Source organism: Bacillus rossius, chromosome 3 (genome assembly GCF_032445375.1).
Source record: "Bacillus rossius redtenbacheri isolate Brsri chromosome 3, Brsri_v3, whole genome shotgun sequence".
In the NCBI taxonomy this organism is placed as follows: domain Eukaryota; kingdom Metazoa; phylum Arthropoda; class Insecta; order Phasmatodea; family Bacillidae; genus Bacillus; species Bacillus rossius.
Genome location: NC_086332.1, coordinates 117,918,957 through 117,940,213, shown reverse-complemented (window position 1 = coordinate 117,940,213; position 21,257 = coordinate 117,918,957). Strand labels below are relative to the sequence as shown.

Here is a 21,257-nt window from a genome sequence, read left to right as displayed (position 1 = left end):
CTCGAATGCGGTCTCGCACTCCGGCGTCCATGCCCAGACTTAGTTTTTCTTGAGCAGCTGAAAAAGTGGTACTGCCAGGCCCGCTACTCGGTCGGAATGGTTCCGGTAAAATCCAACCACTCCCAGAAACGCGCGCAACTGGCGGACGTTTCGAGGCATGGGGAACTCCCGGATCGCCTGAAGTTTTTCCGCTGACGTCTTGATGCCTTCTGGCGTCAGGATGTGGCTGAGAAACGGAAGCTCCTCCCGGCAAAACGCTGACTTCCGGATTTTAACTGTCATCCCAGCACCTTGTAGCTTGCTCAGGACGATGTGAAGTTGCTGTAGATGTTCTTCAAAACTGGACGATGCGATGAGAATGTCGTCGACGTAAGCTCTTGCAAAGCCTTCGCACTCGGGGCCCAAAGTTGCTGATAAACACCGGGTAAATTCAGCTACCTCATTGCACAACCCGAACGGCATGACGCGAAACACATATTGTTGATGGTGAAACAGGAAGGCGGTATACTGGCAGGAGCTGTCTTCCAGTGGAATCTGCCAGTACCCTGATGACAAATCCAGCGTTGACATGAACCTTACGCCCTGATATAGGCGCAGTATCTCCGATGTTTCCGTGGGGCTCTCGCGATCCTTCACAGTCAGGCGGTTCAGTTCCCGCGCATCGAGGCAGAGTCTCACAGTGCCGTCCTTCTTAGCCACGCAAACAATGGGATTGGCATAGGGACTGGCCTCACGCCTTATCACTCCCCAGTCCAACATCAGCTGGAGATACTCTGTGGCTTGCTGGCGGAATTTTTCCGGGATGTTGTACGACTTTCGATGATACGGCTCGCCTCCTCGGATGCGGATCTTGGCTTCGTAGAACCTGTTGAGGCCGGGCCGGTCTGAAAACACAGCTCGGTGATGCTCTAACAGCCGCAAAATCTGCTGCCGCTGGTCTGCACTCACTGTCGTGATACCACTCAACGACTGTCTCAAATCGTCCAGGGTAGCCTGCATGACGTCAGAAGAAGGGCCGATTATAATAGGTCTAGCCACGGTCCCGTCATGCAACAATCCGACGAATTTCCCGCAAGCCATCCAGTGTTTCGCAAGCTCCGCCGGTCGTGGATCGTCACGCTAACAGTTATCGTCCATTGCTGAAAATCGATTACAATACCGTACCTAGTCAAAAAATCGGCACCTAGTATCAAGGGCTTAGCTAACCCACGTACTACCAACACTGTAAACTCCTTCGGCTTTCCTAGCCCCTCCAGCGTAATCAACACCTGCCTGTTGACTGTAGGACTTGGTCTAGCTGTAACACCTATTATTTTCAAAGCCGGTACAGGAATCTTGGGAAGAGGTGCACTATGTTGCTCTAGGTATGTTAGCATCTCTTCACTCATGCACGAAACCTCGGCTCCTGAGTCGATTAGCACCTGCACGTCCTGTCCCTTAATCTGCATTGTCATTTCCGGACAAACAACCTGTTGGTAAGATACGTCACTTCCTTCTAACTCATTGTACAAAAATTCACGTTCACTGTCACGTAAAATGACAGTACACAAAAACTTCCTATAACTAAGGCAGAAATAGTTGCAATCATCATCCCCTACAGGCCTTAACTTTACCCCTCTGCCGGTAATGTGGGTCGCGGTCCGGGGCACATTGACCTCGACCCTTTCTAGTTTAGCAGGTTATCCTGCCTAGGCAGGCCCTGCTGCGCAGGATGTCCCGCGTCCATTGTTGCCAACCAGCTTTGGCCTTGACCCGCGTGGTAGGTCTGGGTCTGAAAGACTTCAGCAGCTGGGTTGAGTGGCTCGTTGCGGGCAAAATAGCCCTGCTGTGATGACGCTTCTCCCTGCTGCACCGTGACGTATTGTTGCGCGCTGCCGTCACTTGAGACGCGCTGCAGCGGGGCACTCCGAGCGGTGTCATTTTGCAGTCTAGTCTTCCCCTGCGTCTGTGCGTTTCTCGTTTCCGCCGGGCCGTGGGTGTCGGCTGACTGGCGTTGCAGCCCGGAGTTATCGTACTCATTTTCCGAGTGATACCGGCGCCCTCGCTCGCGTGACCTTGACATACACCGGTCGTCTCGCTGTTGCCGTCGGGCGCTGCGGCTGTCCTCTCCATCGCTGTTATACTTGGACTGTGAGGACCACCAGCTGGTTTTCCGTTTGCCGCCCCTACTGCGGCGCTGACGTCCACCCTGTTGTTCTCCGTCGTTCGGCCCGCGTTGTCCGTAGCCTGCGTCACGCTCACAGCGCAACATGTTGACGGGTACCTGGCGGCTGTCTCTTTGCCGATCACGCTGCTGCCAATAATTATTGACCAGCTGCGGCTTCGGCACGAATGGCGCCTTGTCCGTGCTGTCCTGTGCTGGCTGGGTCTTGGTCAGCTTTTCCAGCCTATCTAGCAACAGCAGTTGCTCCCGGAAATCGGCGACGTCACGATACGTCCGTCCAACCAGCTGTTTCTGGTAATGTAAAGGAAGCTGTTCCGTGACAGTGGCGTAGAATTCTTCGTCGCTCATAGTGAGGGTCAGGTATCGCGTTTTCTCATATATCTGAGATATGTGAGATTCCAGTGACGAGCCTCGCTTGGGATCGTAGCGCTCTGAGTGCAGCTGCACCCTTAAGGTGCCTTGTATCCGCAGATTCCAAAATTGTTGAATAAACAACTCACGGAACTGCGCGAAGGATGTCGTGGCAGGGATGATAACCTCCCACCAATAATAAGCATGGGACTTCAGTGCAGTGCTGAGACATTTTAACTTGTCCGCATCAGTCAGTCCAAATGTCCGTGAATATTCGTCCAATTTATTAAGGAAACGTATTGGGTTCTCCCCAACTTTGCCGGAGAAACTGGGCATCGACTCCGAACAGTGCCTAGCCGGGTGGTGCAGTAGCGCAGCCGAGTCCAACAATGGTGTGCTGAGTGGCGCGCTTGCCGGCGCTGATGCAGAGTCCGGTACAGTAGGCTTGGTCATTGCGCTAATTCCCGCAGCTGGCTCTGAGTTACCGCTGCTGTAGGTGACACTGTGATGGGGCGCGCTGCTACACACGGGATTGGAACCCAGGTTAGCCAGGCGCTGCTCCAATTCCTGGAATGGACGGTCAGATGCAATGATTGTTTCCGAGTCCCGCGATGCAGCTGGTCGATCTTGCACTTGCACGGCGCTGCTGGCCAACGCATCGACTCTACTGTGCAATGTCGTAGCCGATCCTTCAATTACTTCCAGGCACGACGCGATCATTGTTGTCTCCTCTCGGAGAACTGCATAGTTTGCCAGGCAGCGATGCTGTAAATCCTGCCGCTCCTGCGCTGCAGACTCAATGCGGCCCTCAACAATGCCTAGCTCCTTAGTGACGTCATCCAGGCGCGACGTGACGACAACTACCTCATTCTCGATGTGACTAACACAGGTAGTAAGTCCGTCCAGACGTACGCCCATGTCCGTCATGGCCGTGTCCACCCGCGTAGTGATGTCGGCGACGTCCGTCCTAATTTGGTTGATACTGTCCGTGACACTGACGTGAACGGCTTCGAGACGTACACCCATGTCAGTCATGGCAGTGTTCAGTTGCCCGCGGACATTTTGATTAATATCCGTGGTAGCTGTGTCTAGACGTGCACCCATGCCAGTCGTGGCAGTGTCCAGTCGTGCACTCATGTCAGTCAGGGCCCTGTCAAGGCGAGTACTAACACTAACATCAAAATCAGCCACAACACTGTCCAGACGTCCGTTCAAATCGGTACGGACAGCACCTATGTTGATCGCCAGCCTCACAAGTAGCTGTTCGATCCTGTCCGTCCCCGTAGACGTCGGCTCGGAACCGCTGCTCGGCCCGTCTCTAGACGCATAAGCGGCCGACAATACATTGTGTACTACCCCGTCAGAGTACGCACCGGTGGGTACATATAATGGTTGCACACCCAACAGAATGGTGGGGGTCTCGGCCTCGGGACTCGAACCCGGCGTAGACCTGCCTACAGCCACGTCCGCCGTGTGAACTTCAGCACCGGCTTTCGCCGTACTCATCACCCTAATCGGTGAACACTCATCTACAGAGGGAGCCGTGTCCGTTTCACTGTCGTGACACAAGTTGTCACCCTGCTCCTGATGATCCTGCTCCTGCCCAGGTCGCTTTCGGACCTCACGCGATGGTTGCTGACGAGACATAATTCTGGCAAGAAACTGTCACTACCAAAATAATACGTGTCCTGGTCACCTCTACTCGAGCCCCACTTGGCGCGACAGAATGTGTGCGGTATGTAGGTGTGGTACACATATATTAATAATATGACGACAGACACCGTTTATGCTGGACTGGAGTGACCCAAACGTAAACAAACACCTAGTTTGTTTACAAACACAGGACTGCCTGAATGGTAGATGATATTTGTCAATACACGAGTACTTAACATTACTTAGCCCTGTTTGCCATAACTTTGTGAAGGAGACTAACCTGTAGTACAAATAAACAATATATGATTTTCCAAGAAATTTTAATAATATTAATGATTTGAGGCAAAACAATAACATAACATTGGAATTATACTTGATAATGGCTAAAGTTCTCTGAGGCACAATGTGACTAGCAAAACCAAGAATGTTATTGAAACTGCAGGACGTTACGAAGGGCACCCGGCTCGACAAGAGTCCAATTCACGTTCAGTCTCTATTGTTGGTATCCGACACAACACGTAGATGCCGTCTACACATTAAATAAGGGTGGGGTTTGCTCCGGGCTATGGCTCTGTCTGTAGGCTATTTCTACCCCCAGGACCTCTGGGGGGACCGCGGACATTTACTATTAGGAGGCACAGTCTCTGCGATAACGTCTCGTAGCTGGAATCACCGTGTAAGATGAGGGGAGTTTGCAGTTCAACAATGCGCTGGCGTCGACTCAAGGCGACCGCGCCTTACCTTGCGAATGCTGCGCTGGCTCCACCGTTTCCAGTCTGCGTGAAGGCTGTCCCAGGGAGTGTGTTGAGATACCCCAGTAGGCACCACACACTTTAAATCACCAGAGCACTCACACAGGCGAAGTTCCGGCGCGCGCGTAGTCGTTTCCCGGACCGCGGACGCGTTGATGAATTCGATAATTACCGTCTAAATGTTGATAATACCGAAAGTTCAACTTCAGGTCGCGATTCCGCAGCCCGGAATCGCGGGTGGCGAAAACTTCTTACGCGAAGCGATACGTTCTCCGACTCTGTGCAGCGGACCGACTCCTCGAGAAAACGCCAGGAGGCTCTTTTATACATCCGCCGAGCGTCCCCAGCGGCCTCTCCTATTGGCCCGTTTTTAAGTTCAGTCGGTTGCCGATTGCCGCTAATTCTCTTGGCGCTGGCGCGCATGCGCCGTCACACTATCATTCGAAAAGTCGAATATTTACCAATACCGCGGATCATTGTTGACTAGGTCCCCTTCAAACACTGTTTATATTTACTCAAATACGCCCTACTGACCATATATATATTTATATGTGGGCCGTGTATCGGTACACCGCTCTAATGTGAATTAAGATGTTTCTTGGTTAACAAAAGCTGTTAATTATCAAATATTTTTAATTGTTTATATTCGATTTATTTTTATTTACGCGACGTCATACTGTACGCGTACGAAATACGACTCGATTCGTTGCTGTTACATAACATAGCATGTTATGCTGTATCAGAAGTAACAAGTAACGATACGAAAGTAACGAGTACTAATTGTTATAGTAACTAATACATACGGGTACACACTTTTTCGTTACTTTTACACCTCTACTCAATTTTACTCTCATATATATGCGTGCCCACATGTGTGTTTTCGTGCCCATGCCTGCATAGTTTCTTGACAGTGTGCATTTTTGGTAAATGTGAATATGACTGATATGGAATAATAAGGATTATAACAGAACTAAGACATAGCATAAGGTTTTCAGAGTCCACCAAATCTGTACTTACAATGAAACTGAGGTAAAAGTCTATCTGTACATTGTATGAAATGGTGAAAAAATTATGGTAATGGCTATTTACGTTATTGAGAACTCAAACAAACAGTTTTTAAAATTTTTGTCTGTTTGTTCCAACATCAATCAAAATTACTTATCGAAGTTTAGTGGAAAAAAATATATATTTATTATTATTATTATTAGTAAGGTCTTTGGCTAACTTAAACACTAGGCTATGTATAATAATTAATAAATAATTCCACCCCTAAGGGTGCGAAAAAAAAGGTAAATAAGGTTTTAAGATAAATAATTAAATCTCCGAATGTTATCAATTGTAAGGAAAAAATTAACTACCAATATAAATATACAAAAACTACCAACAACCATTTACCAATTTCAGAAAAACAATTCTTAAGGGGTGAAAAAGGGGTAAATATGGTTTCAAGATAGTGAATTATATCTCTGAATCTAATTAATTATAAGACTATACTTAAGGTCACATAAAAAAAATACAAAAACTATTGACTACAATTTTACTATTTTGTGAAATTCAATCCCTAAGGGGCGAAAAAAGTTAATAGGCTTTTCAGATAAAATATTTTATCTCCGAATCTAATCAAGTTTTAGAATAGATATTGGGTAGCAATAATAAACATGCCAAAAAAACCTAATTAAATTTTATCATTTTAAGAAATTCAACCCCTAAGGTAATTAAAAGGTAGTTAAAGATAAATAATTGTATTTTCAATTCTTATCAATCATGAAAGATATTAACTACCATTAATAAGTGTACAAAAACTACCAACTACCACAATATTACCATTTTGCAGAAATTCTTCCCCTAAGGGTTAAAAATTGGTTAAAAATGATTTTGAATAACATTTATCTTTTAATCTAATTTAGCATGAGAATAGATATTAGATAACAATAATAAACATACAAAAACCACCAAACACAATTTTATCATTTTGCTAAATGTAACCCCTAAGGGGTGTAAAAGGGTTCAGTATGATTTTAAAATGAAAAAAGGAACACTTCCGAATCAAATATAACTTGAGGTAAGAAACTAAGAAGGAACATCTTGCATGTAGATTTTGGAAGTGTACTTGTTTAATTTATAGATATTTGTTTTTGTGGGTTTGTAAGCTCACTTTATTAAAGTTTATTTTAAGAAATTGTATCTCTTAAAATAATAAATAATTATGTTAATTATTTGGTAACAAGAATAAAAATTATAAACCACAAATTATTATTACCACTTAGTGAGATTCCAGCCCTAAGGGGTGGTTTTGAGAGAGAAAAATGCTTACTTTCAAATCTACTTAATCTAAATGCTATAAATTGACAATAAACAACAATAATATAGAGCCTTTTTTTTATTTTCCCATAATTTAAAATTAAAAGGGGTGAAAAGGGAGTAAGTTTTGTTTATCATTAAAAAAATCATATCTCCATAGCTAGGAAAGGGAATTATTTGCGAATTCTGAGGCAAAATGCGAAATATAACAGTAACAAAAAAATAGCAAAACTTGCACATTATTGTTAATAAAACAGTTTTAAACATACACTTAATTACAAACCATGGTAATTGATGGCAAATGCAACAGGGTAATAAAATCACAATGCGAACGGTGTGGAAAAACAGGATTATCTACTGTGGAACCTCGCTACTATGAGACCTTAGAAGTTACGACAGTTTTGTAATGCACCGTCAGTTTTGACTACATAAATCATACTGGTAATTAGGACTGCTTCTTTGTCGGTCCTCTCCTAAGTATGATAATTTGAATGGCATCTCCAAAGAAAGAAAAAAAAATTTCACGTAGTAAACACAGCCAAAAAGAGGAGCGGGGGGGAGGGGGGGTTTGCGCGTGGTGAGTCGCTACTCTCCCTCCTTGTTCTGTGGTCGCTACGTCGGCGTCCTGGCAGTCTAGCAAATTGAAGAGGTAGGGGCGAATAAGGAAGTGGGGGGGGGGGGGGAGACTGGTGACAAACAACATGCTCTCTCTCTGTTTAGCACTATCACTTACACAAGTTTCCCTTCCCTTCGCTTCCCCCCCCCCCCCCCCAGGACAGTTTCTGTCTAACTTTCGGTAGAGGGGGAAATCTAAAAGTAAACATGTGAGCTATCGTGACCATATCTCCCCCTCTGACATAAGCAATTTTCTTGTCCATCTTGACAGGTTTTTGTGACGCATGAAGCTTATATTCCACTTAGGCCTACTACCTGCAACAACAAAATTGTTTTCCCGTGCGTTATCCCACGCTTTTAATGACAATATTTCATGCATGACACTGCAACCATTTTTCAGCAATTTGTGAATGTATTGCAGCAATCCATCCTTGAATTGTGGAATATTTCTAGTCTTATCGCAACAGCATCGAAGCTGTACCATCCTACGACATCCACTACACACGCTGGTATTTCCTTTCAGAAACAGCTTCAACTTACGCAGCGAGGATAGTGGATAGTAGACATCCTTCCCTCCTCCCCTAAGTCCTCCCTCTTTCCCCGCCTTTTTTCTCCCAACCACCTCCTCTCCTTGTTCTGGAGGGCACAGTGATTATTTTAGCTGCGTCTCGGAGCGCGGCCATTACGTAGAACCATTTCATTTGTGATTAAAACAAAAACCGTCATAGATACAGAACATTTTATGGAGAGCTTTTTTATTCGTAACTAGCTGACCCGGCGAACTTCGTACCGCCTTAGCGTAGCAATGATGCACTACTTTATTTTGTATAGCTGACCTATCTTAGGTATGATTACCTATTCAATTTGAACTGGAATCTATAATATCCTCCATATAAAAATGAATCCATAATTCCCTGGTATCACTATAACTGAAAAGGACCTTACTAATTTAATTAAATAAAAAACAAAATATATATTGTCAAAATAGTGTTTATTCCATAGGATTCAATAATTCCACTAATGTTTTTACAAATTGCTATTGAACAACTTGGCATTTTTAAGTAAACAATGAGCTCAATACCACGCGCGCTCTATAAATCAACTAATAGTCTCTGTACCCCTCACTGCTTCTCTCTACTCTAATGCTTTTTGACAAACTATATTTTTAGTTTTATGTTCTGGCGCGTAAATAAATAATGTTGATGGTTTTCCGACACGGGAACAGGCGACATATAATTGGCCATGTGAAAAACATGGATTTTCTAGGTTGATGCCACATACACTTAGCGACTGCCCTTGCGATTTATTTATTGACATTGCAAATGCAAGCCGCACTGGAAACTGTAAACGCTTAAAGCTGAATGGCATGTCGTTCGGTATCATAGGGATGCGTGGGATTAAAACATCTTCGCCTTTGTACTTCCCTTTCAAAATTGTGGCTTCGATGACATTGTTCAATAATTTCTTCACCGCAAGCCGGGTGCCATTACACAGACGTGGCTGGTTTATGTTCCGTAACATAATAATTACTGATCCGATTTTTAATTGCAGATTATGAGGTGGTAAGCCGGGTAATTCAAGCGAATTTAAAAATTCTGTTGGATAATTGACAACTTCATCTTCATTAGTAACGGAATCAACTGATTTGTAATTCTTCAATTCGCCAGCTATTTTCTCTTGAATCAGAAAATTCATTTCGTTCACATCAACATTTTTTGCAGCCAATATAACACGTTCGCTTAACCAAACGTGATTTACGTAATTTTGAGCAATGTTTGGGAAAACCATCTCCATGAGTTCGGTCTTTGATTCACAAAAGTTACAAAAATTGGTAGGGAATGTAATGTATCCAGATGATGTATCAACAGCAATATTACCATTACCAATATCGAGCAGTTGTTTGGAAAAAAGTTCTCCAGACTGGTCTCCTTGCAATTCGACTCTCATGTTTATACTCAATTTAAGTGTTTTAATGTATTTCCATAAAATGGACGACTTCAAACATGCATTTAGTTCATCAGCTGGCGTTTAGCGTGGAACAACTGGCAATATTTGTCAAAAAAACACCTGCCAATAGTATCATTGCACCACCAAACCGGTTTTTGTTATTTCGTAAATCTTGCATTGAGCGATCTAATGCCTCCAAAGATTTTTTGTGTGCCATCGTGCATTCATCCCAAATGATCAATCTGGTTTGCTGCAGCACTTTGGCCATGGCAGAATTCCTCGAAAGGTTGCAAGTTGGAGTTTCATTTATTTGAAGGTTTAACGGCAACTTGAGAGCGGAATGAACTGTTCGACCGCCTTCCAACAACGTAGCTGCAATACCTGATGAAGCTAGGGCTAGTGCAATTCCATTTTTCGATCGAATCGTGGCCAAAATCAATGATAATAAAAACGTTTTTCCAGTTCCACCAGGAGCATCTAAAAAATAAAATCCACCAGTTCCATCGTTCACTACTTTCATGAGCGTATCGTAGGCATATTTTTGTTGTTGATTTAAAAGGGGAACTGTTATATCAACCATTTCTCGTAATGTTTCAGAATCGTATTGAGCTTCGCGTCTCAATTCTTGATCAAATGAGTCGTGCATTGGGCGATTGGGTGCTATCATTCCTATTTGTGTTAATACTTTGTTGGTAAGCATCAAGCACATGTCCTCAATTAAAATTAATGCTTCATTGTGAATTTCTTCATTCATTTGTAAATCTGCATTCGATGTTCTAAGACGCATCTGATGCAATATATCTTCCGCCATATGATCTTTGTATTTATGCCATAAATCAGTCGGTGTTGATGGGAAGCATGTAGACAAAATTATAGAAAATAATGTTCGTATTTGTTTAGCATTTGACAAAATCACAGCATCTTCGAGAGTGTGGTCCCAATGAGTGTCATTTTCTAACAATCCCAAATGTTGACAGGCTTCTCTGTATGTGCCACACAATAGACCATTAACAGTTCGCAGATGTTGGAATGATGTTGGACCACGAACATTTACTAACAGTAAACGCAAATAAAAACACTCGTCTTGACTGGGATGGACTGCATAAAGACGGCCTAGTGCATCGGTGGAAAATACTTGTGGATAACCTGGAACTGGCTGTCCTCGTTTACGTCGTTGGAATTTTTTTGATGATTGATTCCAGGTATAATATCTTGGCATTTCGGAGTAAAGTAGCGTTCTGGCAAAATCATCATTCTGGCACATTTCAATGAAGCTGGTTAATGTTGTCGATGGTGGCCTGTCAACTCGTTGTAATACGTTTGCATCTGTAAAATACACCCGTTGACCATTTTCCAAATGTACGGCCAAGTGAACAACAGTAGGGTGTCGTTCATGTATAGGAAACGAAAATATACGCCACATGCCTTCGTTACTACTAACATAGCGACCCATTTGATATTGAGTGACTTCATTATTTGAATTTTCAGCAGCAACTCCGAAGACAGCCATATCACTACCTTTGTTCACATACTTGCAAATGTATTTAATAGATTTTACGGAATGGCAAAATTCGACGTTTATGTGTGCTTTATATGCCTTGCAGAGTAATGGCGAAAACGGAACAACCCAACGATTATCAACTTCAATGTCCTGTCGATTTAATTTGACTATTGTTGACTTTCCATTGTCATCAATGGATCGGCGGCGATAAAGTGGATATCCATCATTTCCAGTAATAGTTTCTGCTACTAATTGTCTTGGGTAGCGTTTTGAACATTTTCCTTCAACCATACACGGAGAGTTGGGATTTAATATTCCACATGGACCATGTATCATATTTTTTGTAATAACCTCATGTAACAGTGGGTCTTCATTATAATCGGGAATTTCTGCTGATATCACATGATCAATTTCATTCGGTATTATCCTCTCAACCAACCAAATGAGGATATGTTCATGTGGTAATCCGCGTTTTTGCCACTCAACTGAGTACATCCAACAGCACGTCTCGCCGAACACGCGATGCTTAACAATAAAATCCATGAGTGATTTTAATTTCATTTTGAACACCCTTGCAGTGATATCGTGGTGATCAATGGGTGATTGGCTAGTAAATAATTCTTGTTGAATTTCTGTCCACTTTGGATTGCATGTGAATGTGATAAACAAATCTGGTGTGCCATAATGTCGTACATAGCACATAGCATCTTGAGCATATTCATGCATATGACGCGGACTTCCGACGTATGTTGCTGGGAGAATAGTTGTTCTGCCAACATTCTGTGCATTTCCATCAGCATTAATGGCATCCCGAAGATGAATGTATTCCTCGGAACGGAGTTTTGCCTGGTTCAACCTGATAAATTTCAATCGTTCAGTTTCAACTTTCACATACATATCCACAGCGTATTGGTGAAATAGACGCCGACATTTTAAGATGTGATTGTCCTCATTTTCCCGAACCATCATTCTGTATGAATAATAATTCATTGAACTAACTTATTTGTTCGTGTCAGCACCTGTAAACAATTTTTTGTGTTAATAATATAAATTTTAAGTTAGTAAACATATATTTTAATGTAGTAAACATATTGTTAACAATTTACCTGTAACTGGATTTATCATCTTCATTGAAAAATGATAGCCGTCTTCACCTTGCCAAAATAAGATAGGATATTGTAAGGCATCATATGATCAATGTGTTTCAGACACACGCTGAAGCTGATTGTTCCGCCGATGTAAAACAATGTCTCGGTTTTCTAAATTTTCACCCACGACAACAATAGCCACTTCATCAATTGTTGGCGCATTAAAACGTCCAGCATGTTGTCGTGCGGGCGCCTTATCGGCTCTGATGACAATTTTGTGATTATCTGATGGCATGCGGTCTAATGCAGTTGTGAATAATGCAACTAATTCATTGTGTTGATGGAAAAATGTTTGAAGTTGTTCCACAATGGATCTTTTCACTGAGTTGTTGTGTGCGCAACGCTGATCGACTTCTCTAGCTGAATTGCCCATAAAATATATTTGCAAAAATTTATAGTCTTCATCAGGCATTGGCAATAAGGAACCTGTTCGATGATATATTTGACCCTGAATCTGCAAAAATATAAATATGTATATAGGTAATTGTATAGCAAATTGTAACACCATGTGGCTGGCAAAATATTGCCACAATACTTTACATCATTTTTTCAAATTAAAACTACTTTAAACCTCGACATTGAACAGCCTTCAATGGCAGCTTTAGGTAATAGTCTTTACCAAGTATTGGAACACCTTGCTCATGCCACTATGAAATACAACATGTTATAAAATGTTGCTGATTAAGTCATTTGATTATAGACTATTATTAAGTATTTGACTTATTGCTTACAAAATAAACACATCACTGGCTCAACATATTTTGCACCAGCTACATGGTTGTAAAACTAAAAAAATTGTTTACCATTATACTTACTTACTTTGAAAGTAGGCATAAAATTGTCTCGAATAACTTTTGTTGCTCCAAATGATGTCATTTGAAAGCAATTATTGTACTGCTGGATATGAGACAAAAAATGATAAGAATCTTGGCCAATTCCAGAAACCAATGAATGTAGTGGCTCTGGTGGCGGTACAAATGGCGTGAATTTGACTTTGCCGCTGGCGCAACACAATCCAGGGGCTTCATTTTTAAATTTCAATGCCTTGCAATGTGGACACACAATATTCATTAGTCCAATAGCAAAAATTTGCTCTGAACTGTAATCAATTGCCACATTATAACTGAATGCAGCTCTGTGGGGATTAAACACAACATTCCTATCTTGATATCGATTCCGTTCAAGTTCATTTCGCGCTTCGCGTTGCTCATCACTTTGATTTGCTCGTATATTTCTTTGACTTGCCGTATTTCGAGTTCTGCGGCCTAAGCTTGTACGTCTGGTTGGTGGCATTGTTAAAAACGAAAATCCAACTGAAAATAAAAAGCTCTCATACATTTTCTGTATAACCATGTATACCAAATTATAGTATTGTGTAGTCACCAAAAAGTTCTAAAAATCAATATGAAGCTGTGAACTTACCATGATTAACAAACACTTATTAGCAAACAAAAATCTTCTTAGTCTTTAAAACAATTATATGTCAAACGACATAAATTTACATTAAAAAAGTTCAAAAATGAAAATTCAACTGTAAATTAAAGAAAACGGTTGTATTCTTCTTTATAAGTAAGTATATCACACAAAAACAAACATAGAAAATGTTTACACAATGTATTGATTTGTTTTTCTATTTTTAAACTGCAACACAGTAATAACGAATTATGGCATGACAATGGCCTAGGCAGAATGTACACAGCCAGAATAGCCTGCGCCAGCAGCTCTGTACCGAATGTACCGGTACAATATGTAGTAAAACGTTAATGTTGATAAATATTTCCTAAACGATACAGTTTCTTTACATCCTCTTTGAAGATATTTGCAGCAAACATTCTGTCAATTCTATGTCAAACGTCATAAGGTTACTTTAAAAATATTTATATTGTACAAAGTGTTGGGTTAGTTTGGAAATAATTTTATATATGGTGGTTCAGTATTCTTAAATTTTCTAATTTTCCGTTAAATTTTTTCTTTCATAAGAACCTTCTCGTGACAATAACAAACACAAAAAAAAAAGAATTAGTGAAATCGGTTCAGTCATTTACGTGTGATGGCGTGACCAAGGGAAATAGGAATTCATTATTCTTAAATTTTCTAATTTTCCGCACAATTTTCTTAATTTTTTCTTTCATAAGAACCTTCTCCTGACCATAGCAAACACAACAAAAAAAAAATTAGTGAAATCGGTCCAGCCGTTCACGCGTGATGCCGTGACCAAGGAAAACGGGTTTCATTTTTATATATATAGATTTAATTTGCTACAACTTTTATTCTATCCAATTTTTCACTAAAGTGCACCGTTTTCGAGATATGGTGTGAAATTGAAACATTTTTGGAAAGTTCAGGAATCTAACTTAGACTTAAATTTTCTATATTCGGTTATTATGAGTACTCATAGTTACAAGGATTTCTCTAGCCATTGTCAACTCTCGTAATAGCAAGGTTTCACTGTATTTATGTAACGGCCGGGGAAGGGAGGGATGATGCAGACTGGCTTGGCCAAGCGTGACTTGATAGAGAAGAGGGCAATAGTGACAAAGAGAGATGTGGGTGGTTGTAATGCAGACAGGATGACGTCACTGTGTTGCTAGGCGAATATCTTTCGGACTGCTTTACTCTAAAAATAGCTTTCCCTCCCTCATAGTCAACACACTTCACTACCCCCCACGCAACCCATCTCGGAAGTAAAACGACCTTCGCAGTGCGCACCTGCTCGACAGCAGTCACGGTAAAACTTGCCTAGCGCACGTACGTATGTAGATGTAAATAAACAAATTGTCTTGTACTACTGGCAAATATCGGTAATTTGATCATGGTGAATTAAAAACATTCCAAAAGTGATTTGAAGTGAGAGTAGGTATCGAAAATGCCAAACAATAAATTAAGTGCTCGCGACAAGGCATTTCAATATCAGAAAAACGGATTCTATTGCTCGGATAGCCGCACCGTAATGTGCAAATTTAGTAAGTGCCAGGTTGCGTCAGAGCGTAAAGATTCTTCAGAAAAACACCTAAAATCTGCCAAGCACATCAGTGCACAAAAAGGTTTCCCTGAAGCAAAATTGCAGACTTTGATCGCTACATGCTTCAGTAGTGCGGAAAGGAAGGAAAAACCAGCTGAGTACCTCGGCTAATGAAGTGACGGAAACTTTTCGGAAAGCAAATTTTCCGCTAAAAAAAACTTGAAAACGAGTTTGTTGAAGGTGCTGGAGATATTCCTTGTCTAAGAGTACTAAAAGAAAAGCATCTTCCATCAATGCAGCAAGAGAGATTTTATGTAGTAAGAGAAAAGGTGAAAGACAAACTGTTAGTTGTTCTGTGTGATGAAACTATGGACTCAAGAGGAAGCTGTGTATTTGTTGTGCTATTTAAAGTAATTGATAGCAGTGACAAAATTGATACTGTTGTTGGTGATGTCCATACTCTGGAAACAGCCAATACCAAAAACTGCTCCAGGGCTATTTTGGATTCCCTAAAGAAGTACAACATTGACTTTGACAACATGTTAGCGTTGGTTTCGGACTCTGGCAGATACATGGCAAAGTGTTTTGACACACTAAAAGACATCATTGCCGACCATGTGCTTATTGTGCAGTGCTGGGCTTACAAGCTCAATTTAGTTGTAAATGAGCTTGGAAAAAACCTCCCTGACCTTCAGAAGGCTCTTGCCAAAGTAAAGTCAGCATTTTTAAACACACGCAAGAGAAAACATTTGTTTAAGAAGTTCCTGGATGAGAAGTTACCAGGTGAGGACATTCCCCTGTTTCCAATGCCAGTGTTGACAAGGTGGTCTTCCTGTTACGACTCCGCCTCCTACCTCGCCGATAAGGCCATTGTTGAATTTTTGACCAGTGATGAAATTTCCTGTATCAACAACACTGGAGTAGAGTACTTCTTTACTGCGTCAAGGGATGATGTTAAGTGTGTGAAAATCCAGGCAGTTTTTGTAAAAGAAGTGTGTGAGGCTACATTACACCTTATCAAGAAACTGGAAGGGTCATCATATCCTTGCAGTCACACACTCAGTGGTGAAATCCGCAAAATAGAGCAGGTTTTGCAGCTTTCTACAAGTGGAAACTTTGGGCTGAAATTAAATGAGCTCTTGATTGCTTGTGAAAAAACGGTCTTCAAAGGGAAAATCACATCTGCCTTGGTGACAGCAGCATTACATGCATCAACAAAACTCCTGTCATTAAAGGCAGGTGATCCTTCTCAGAAATTGTGCTCGAAAGCATCTCTCCCGAACTCGACAAAAAGTTGAAAAAGCTGTTTTTGCTCTCCAAGCTCTGTGAAGACATTTTACTTCAGGAGTACAAGGAACTGCAGTTCCTTGTGCAAACAAAGTTGAGTGAAAACCAAACTGTTGACATTGTTTCACTCTTTATGGTGGTTTCAGTGAACCATCCTGACTTTGCTCGTGCTGCTTTGCAGTCTGTTTGGGTACCTTGTGCTAACGTTGACTGTGAAAGGTTTTTTTAACTACAACAACATTCTAAGTGATAAGCGTCATCGTTTGAAACAAGAAAATATTGAAATGTTCACTGCAATTTATTTTGAAAGTTAAACTTCGCTGTTTCCTCTGACATAGACATTATGTTAAAGATGAAATATTATTCGCCAAGTGTTTCAGTGAATTACATTGTTTTTATAAGTATTTGCTAAGGGTTGTCTGTGTATTTTTTAAACTTTTTTTTTAGTAATTATTTTCAATAACTGAAATGTTACTGTATTTGCTAAGTTTTCATATGTATTATGTTGTTTCCTCAGTTAAAAAAAAACACTTCCCCATTTATTAATTCACTTAATTGGAAGCATCAGAAGGTTAAAATTCTTTATACATCACGAGAAAACTATTGCGGAATCATTAAAACACTTAATATGAAAACACCGGTTTTCCCTTCCTGAAAGTACCGCTTTCTGGGTTTGAAAATACCGCGTTATGCCACTTGAAAGTACCGAAAAATTCCCTTTCCTATCCATAGCAAATAAAGCTGGCTGTAAGAAACTGAGCATGAGTTATGTATATAATTAATTACGTAGGGTGAATTTGCTATTATTCAAAATTCTACCCCAAAGGCAGTGAAACGGGAGTACATTAATTTTAATAGTTGAAAATTATCCAAGCAAATTAATCTGGAGGTCACAAACTGTGTAAGAATAACTTACAGTATGATTTAATAGCATGGGTTTTTACTTTACCATTTTTGTTTATTTATTCGGAAAAGGGGTGAAAAGGCTATCATGGAAGTTTTAACTGTGGGTCAGTTTTGTTTTATCGTCATTATATAAGTGATGTGTTGAAATGTTAACTAATAATAAGCCACTCTACTTAAAATAATTTTGCATACCAGAGTTCTAGTAGTGCTACCAATTGTTGATTCTTATAATTTTTATTAAACTTATTTTAATCATTGACAAAATTCTGTTTTTATTTAATCAATTTTGTCATATATAAAACACCAATCCTTCAAATTTCCCGCTATATTTAAATCACTGTGTATTGCAATCCCACGTGTTCTTATCGTCGTGCATAGGGAAACTTTGAGATGTTAGTAGTAACCATTTAATTTTATGGTGGAGAAATGAAGATAAAGGTGTAATGCTAGTCTCTTGAATGCTTTTAAGAATCTACCCAGTGTTTCTTGTCTAAAAATTATTCTGTAAACTTTTGTTATAGCATTTTTCACTCTTAACAGAACTACTCATCTGCCCTAAGAGTATTCTTAAATTATTTTTTGTAAACAGACGCCACTCTGATATCTTGAGCAGTTTTCAAATGGCATGGTTTCTTGTTATGTTCTGCACACCATGTGTGTACATGGGTAGGAGCTACAAGCTCCACCGGATGTGACTTGGGATTGTTTGCTGATGGGACCACTTCAGGTCCACCTGCTGATGGAGAAGATGGACGAGGCCATCGCGGACTTCAACAAGTCAGTGGCCATAAACCCCAACTTCCCCATCTCGTACGTGCAGAAGTGCTACTCGGACTATCGGCACGCGTTCAACACCCGCAACATGGAGATGATGCAGGAGGTGATGCGGGCATTCCAGTCGGCCATAGAGCGCTTCCCGGGCTGCTCCGAGTGCTACACGCTGTACGCCCAGGTGAGTCGCTCGTCCCTCTGAACCCTGTCTCTCCACATTGTTTGAAAACAGACCACTGAGCTCACTGCCAATTCTGTTTACCTCATATAACACCAAAATGAAACTAAAATCATAAAATTAATCAGCATTTTTAATAAGCATTTTATAATATATTTAATTCAATTAATGTAATTTATTCAGAATGAAGGCTTTAGTGTTGCAGATCCCTGCCCTTCCCAGCTTTGCAGAGTAATTTAGTGCCATTATGTATTTAAGTAATGCAGTAGTATCAGATGTTAAAATGAGCCATGGTCATAGTGACCTATTTTTTCATACTTGTATTTTATCATTCTTTATATTCTTATAAGCAATTTTGATACTCAATTGTGTTATTCAGAAAAGCTGTTTAACTAGGTTTTCACTGGTTCTCACTTTGTTTGCTGAGTACTTGTGTGTGTATGCTTTTTTCAGTATTTTATTTGCTATCAATATTTATTTCATTCCTATATTTTACATGGCTATTTATTTGTAAGTTTTTTTGCAATTCTGGAACATTGTGTATTGTGCTAGTGCAAGGAAGGATGGTGGACAGGTGATCGACATGCTGGCGAGGCTTTCTGGATGTTTCTGTATGTATTCTTCTGATGCTAACATCGGCAGGTATCCTTTCCCAGGAGAGAGAATAATTTTATCACATTGGTACACCGGCCAATCAGAAAAGCCTAGGTGTTCCCCCCCTACCCCCAAGAAAAGCTGTGTTGCGAGAGTTCAGAAATTTTAGTGCGGTTATATTTTTTGTGGGTGTTGTGCTGTGATTGGCTGGGGAGGTTGTGCTCCTGCCACCTGCCACTTCCTCGGGGGATGCAGCTGCGTAGCCTCTTTCTTCAGTCATTGTTCAAGTACCGTGCCGGGCGGCGGCTCGCACAAATATTTAATGAGAGCCTAGAGCAGTTCATTTCACGTCTGGTTGCCGGGACCGTGCCACAATCAATTATGAATATTTGTTTGAGTATATTCACACTATTTGACTAGAATTTGTAGGCCATAGATGTGTGGTGTCCCGCTGGTCCAATAGTTAACGGCAGAAGTTAGTGTGGAGCTTTCTTGTAAAATGATCAATTTTTTTTTTCTTCAATTTGAGAAGAATAAAAGTTAAAGTTTAAATACATTTCAACTCGTTTATTCATGAATCACCATTAATAGTCCTACACCAAACTACCTACAACTTCAAGTGAATACATTTTTAAGTATTTATGTATGTGCATTTAAGGCTGTAGCTAGCTGTTAAGGTCTGGATTAGAACAAGTTTGTACCAAAATGTATGTACCAAACAGATTATAAAACTAGATTTTTATATTTTTTTGGTATTCCAACTTCATTACGATGTAGGTATATTTTTCACACAAAATATGTTTCCAGTATTATTATATTTATTATTAGTATTATTGTTTTTGTTTTTATAACAAGTATTTGTGACCTAGATGTGCTCATTACAAATTATTGTACTGTAAAAGTGCATCATGTATCCTTTGAAATGATACTGTTTGTGAAAAAATTAGGCATGTGCGAAGGTCTCTTTTTAAATGCGAAGCAAAGTCGAAGCGAAGCTTATATTGTGCGAAGGAATGTCGAAGGATAATCGAAGTCGAAGGATTTGAAATAAAATAATTTTCATTACTAGTATTAATAGTGTATTGTTTTTATTAGTTACTACCTATAATAAAACAAAAAAAAAACCTACTTAAAAGCCTATTTTAAGTATATCTCCTTAAACCAAAATTAAATTGTAAGTGCAATTAAAATACAATAAAAACAAAGCTGTCAAGATATATTTATAACAATTGAAACAGGTGCTCTAAATATAAAACTTTCAGGCCTCAGCGTTTCTGGTTATGGTTTACTGTATATTTGATTGCATGCCAGAGGACTGCTGTAGCACATTTTCAGGGATTAAATTGACTTGTTAACTGCCGTCGTAATATATTTTTGAAATGTTCTTCTCATACTTTCAGATAAAATACATTCAGCAAACCACATTCACTAAAAGTAAATAAACAAGAAAAAAGTTATGGGGAAAAAGGTATAGTGTCAGAGCTGCACTGCGCATGCACGCCGGTTGGAGTTTCACATTCCCGCCGCTGAGAGTTAAGTGCTGCTGCTGTGACAGAACAGCGAGGTCAAAATAAGTGACATCAGTTTTAAGCTTGAGCTTCCTCCATTTCCGTAAGGATAGATGCTCCCTGGGCTGAACCTTTATCGATCGACGAATGTAAACAAACATGGCGTTCCCGCATTCCTAAATGGTTCGTTACGTTTCTAACCGTCGTAACATATGAATCATTTTGTGCGCTCTATAAAAATTAAGGTGATCGCCATTTTGTGGTAATCTCTGTAAATTACGAATGTACTAGAAAGGTCGGCAAACGATTCGCTAACTCAAGCATGCATTGCTCATTGCTACATAACCTACCTTAATTAAACTACATATTATCTTCACGGGAAAGGTGCTAACATTAAGGCAAGTTGTCACTTTTTATTTCCCCAAATAAATAATACCGTGATTTTATTTTACGATATTGGTTTACTTCGGCCTAGTGACGAATTGAGCCGGCAAATGTAAATAAAACAATTATATCGCAGCTGCGCAGTAAATATTAGTTTTAAAAGTGTCAGCGGGTATAATAAACAACAAATTAATATACATAAACGGGAAATTACCCGCCGCAAATATATTTTGGC

The 21,257-nt window shown here is 40.4% G+C and overlaps 1 protein-coding gene across 1 annotated transcript in view; it reads left to right on the top strand.

The window, feature by feature from the left end:
* LOC134531191 (mitochondrial import receptor subunit TOM70) overlaps positions 1-21,257 on the top strand; it is a 118,955-nt gene that overhangs the window by 44,619 nt on the left and 53,079 nt on the right. The window contains exon 8 of the mRNA XM_063366833.1: positions 18,315-18,539. Coding sequence (XP_063222903.1) covers positions 18,315-18,539 — 225 coding nt within the window. The remainder of the gene's footprint in view (positions 1-18,314; positions 18,540-21,257) is intronic.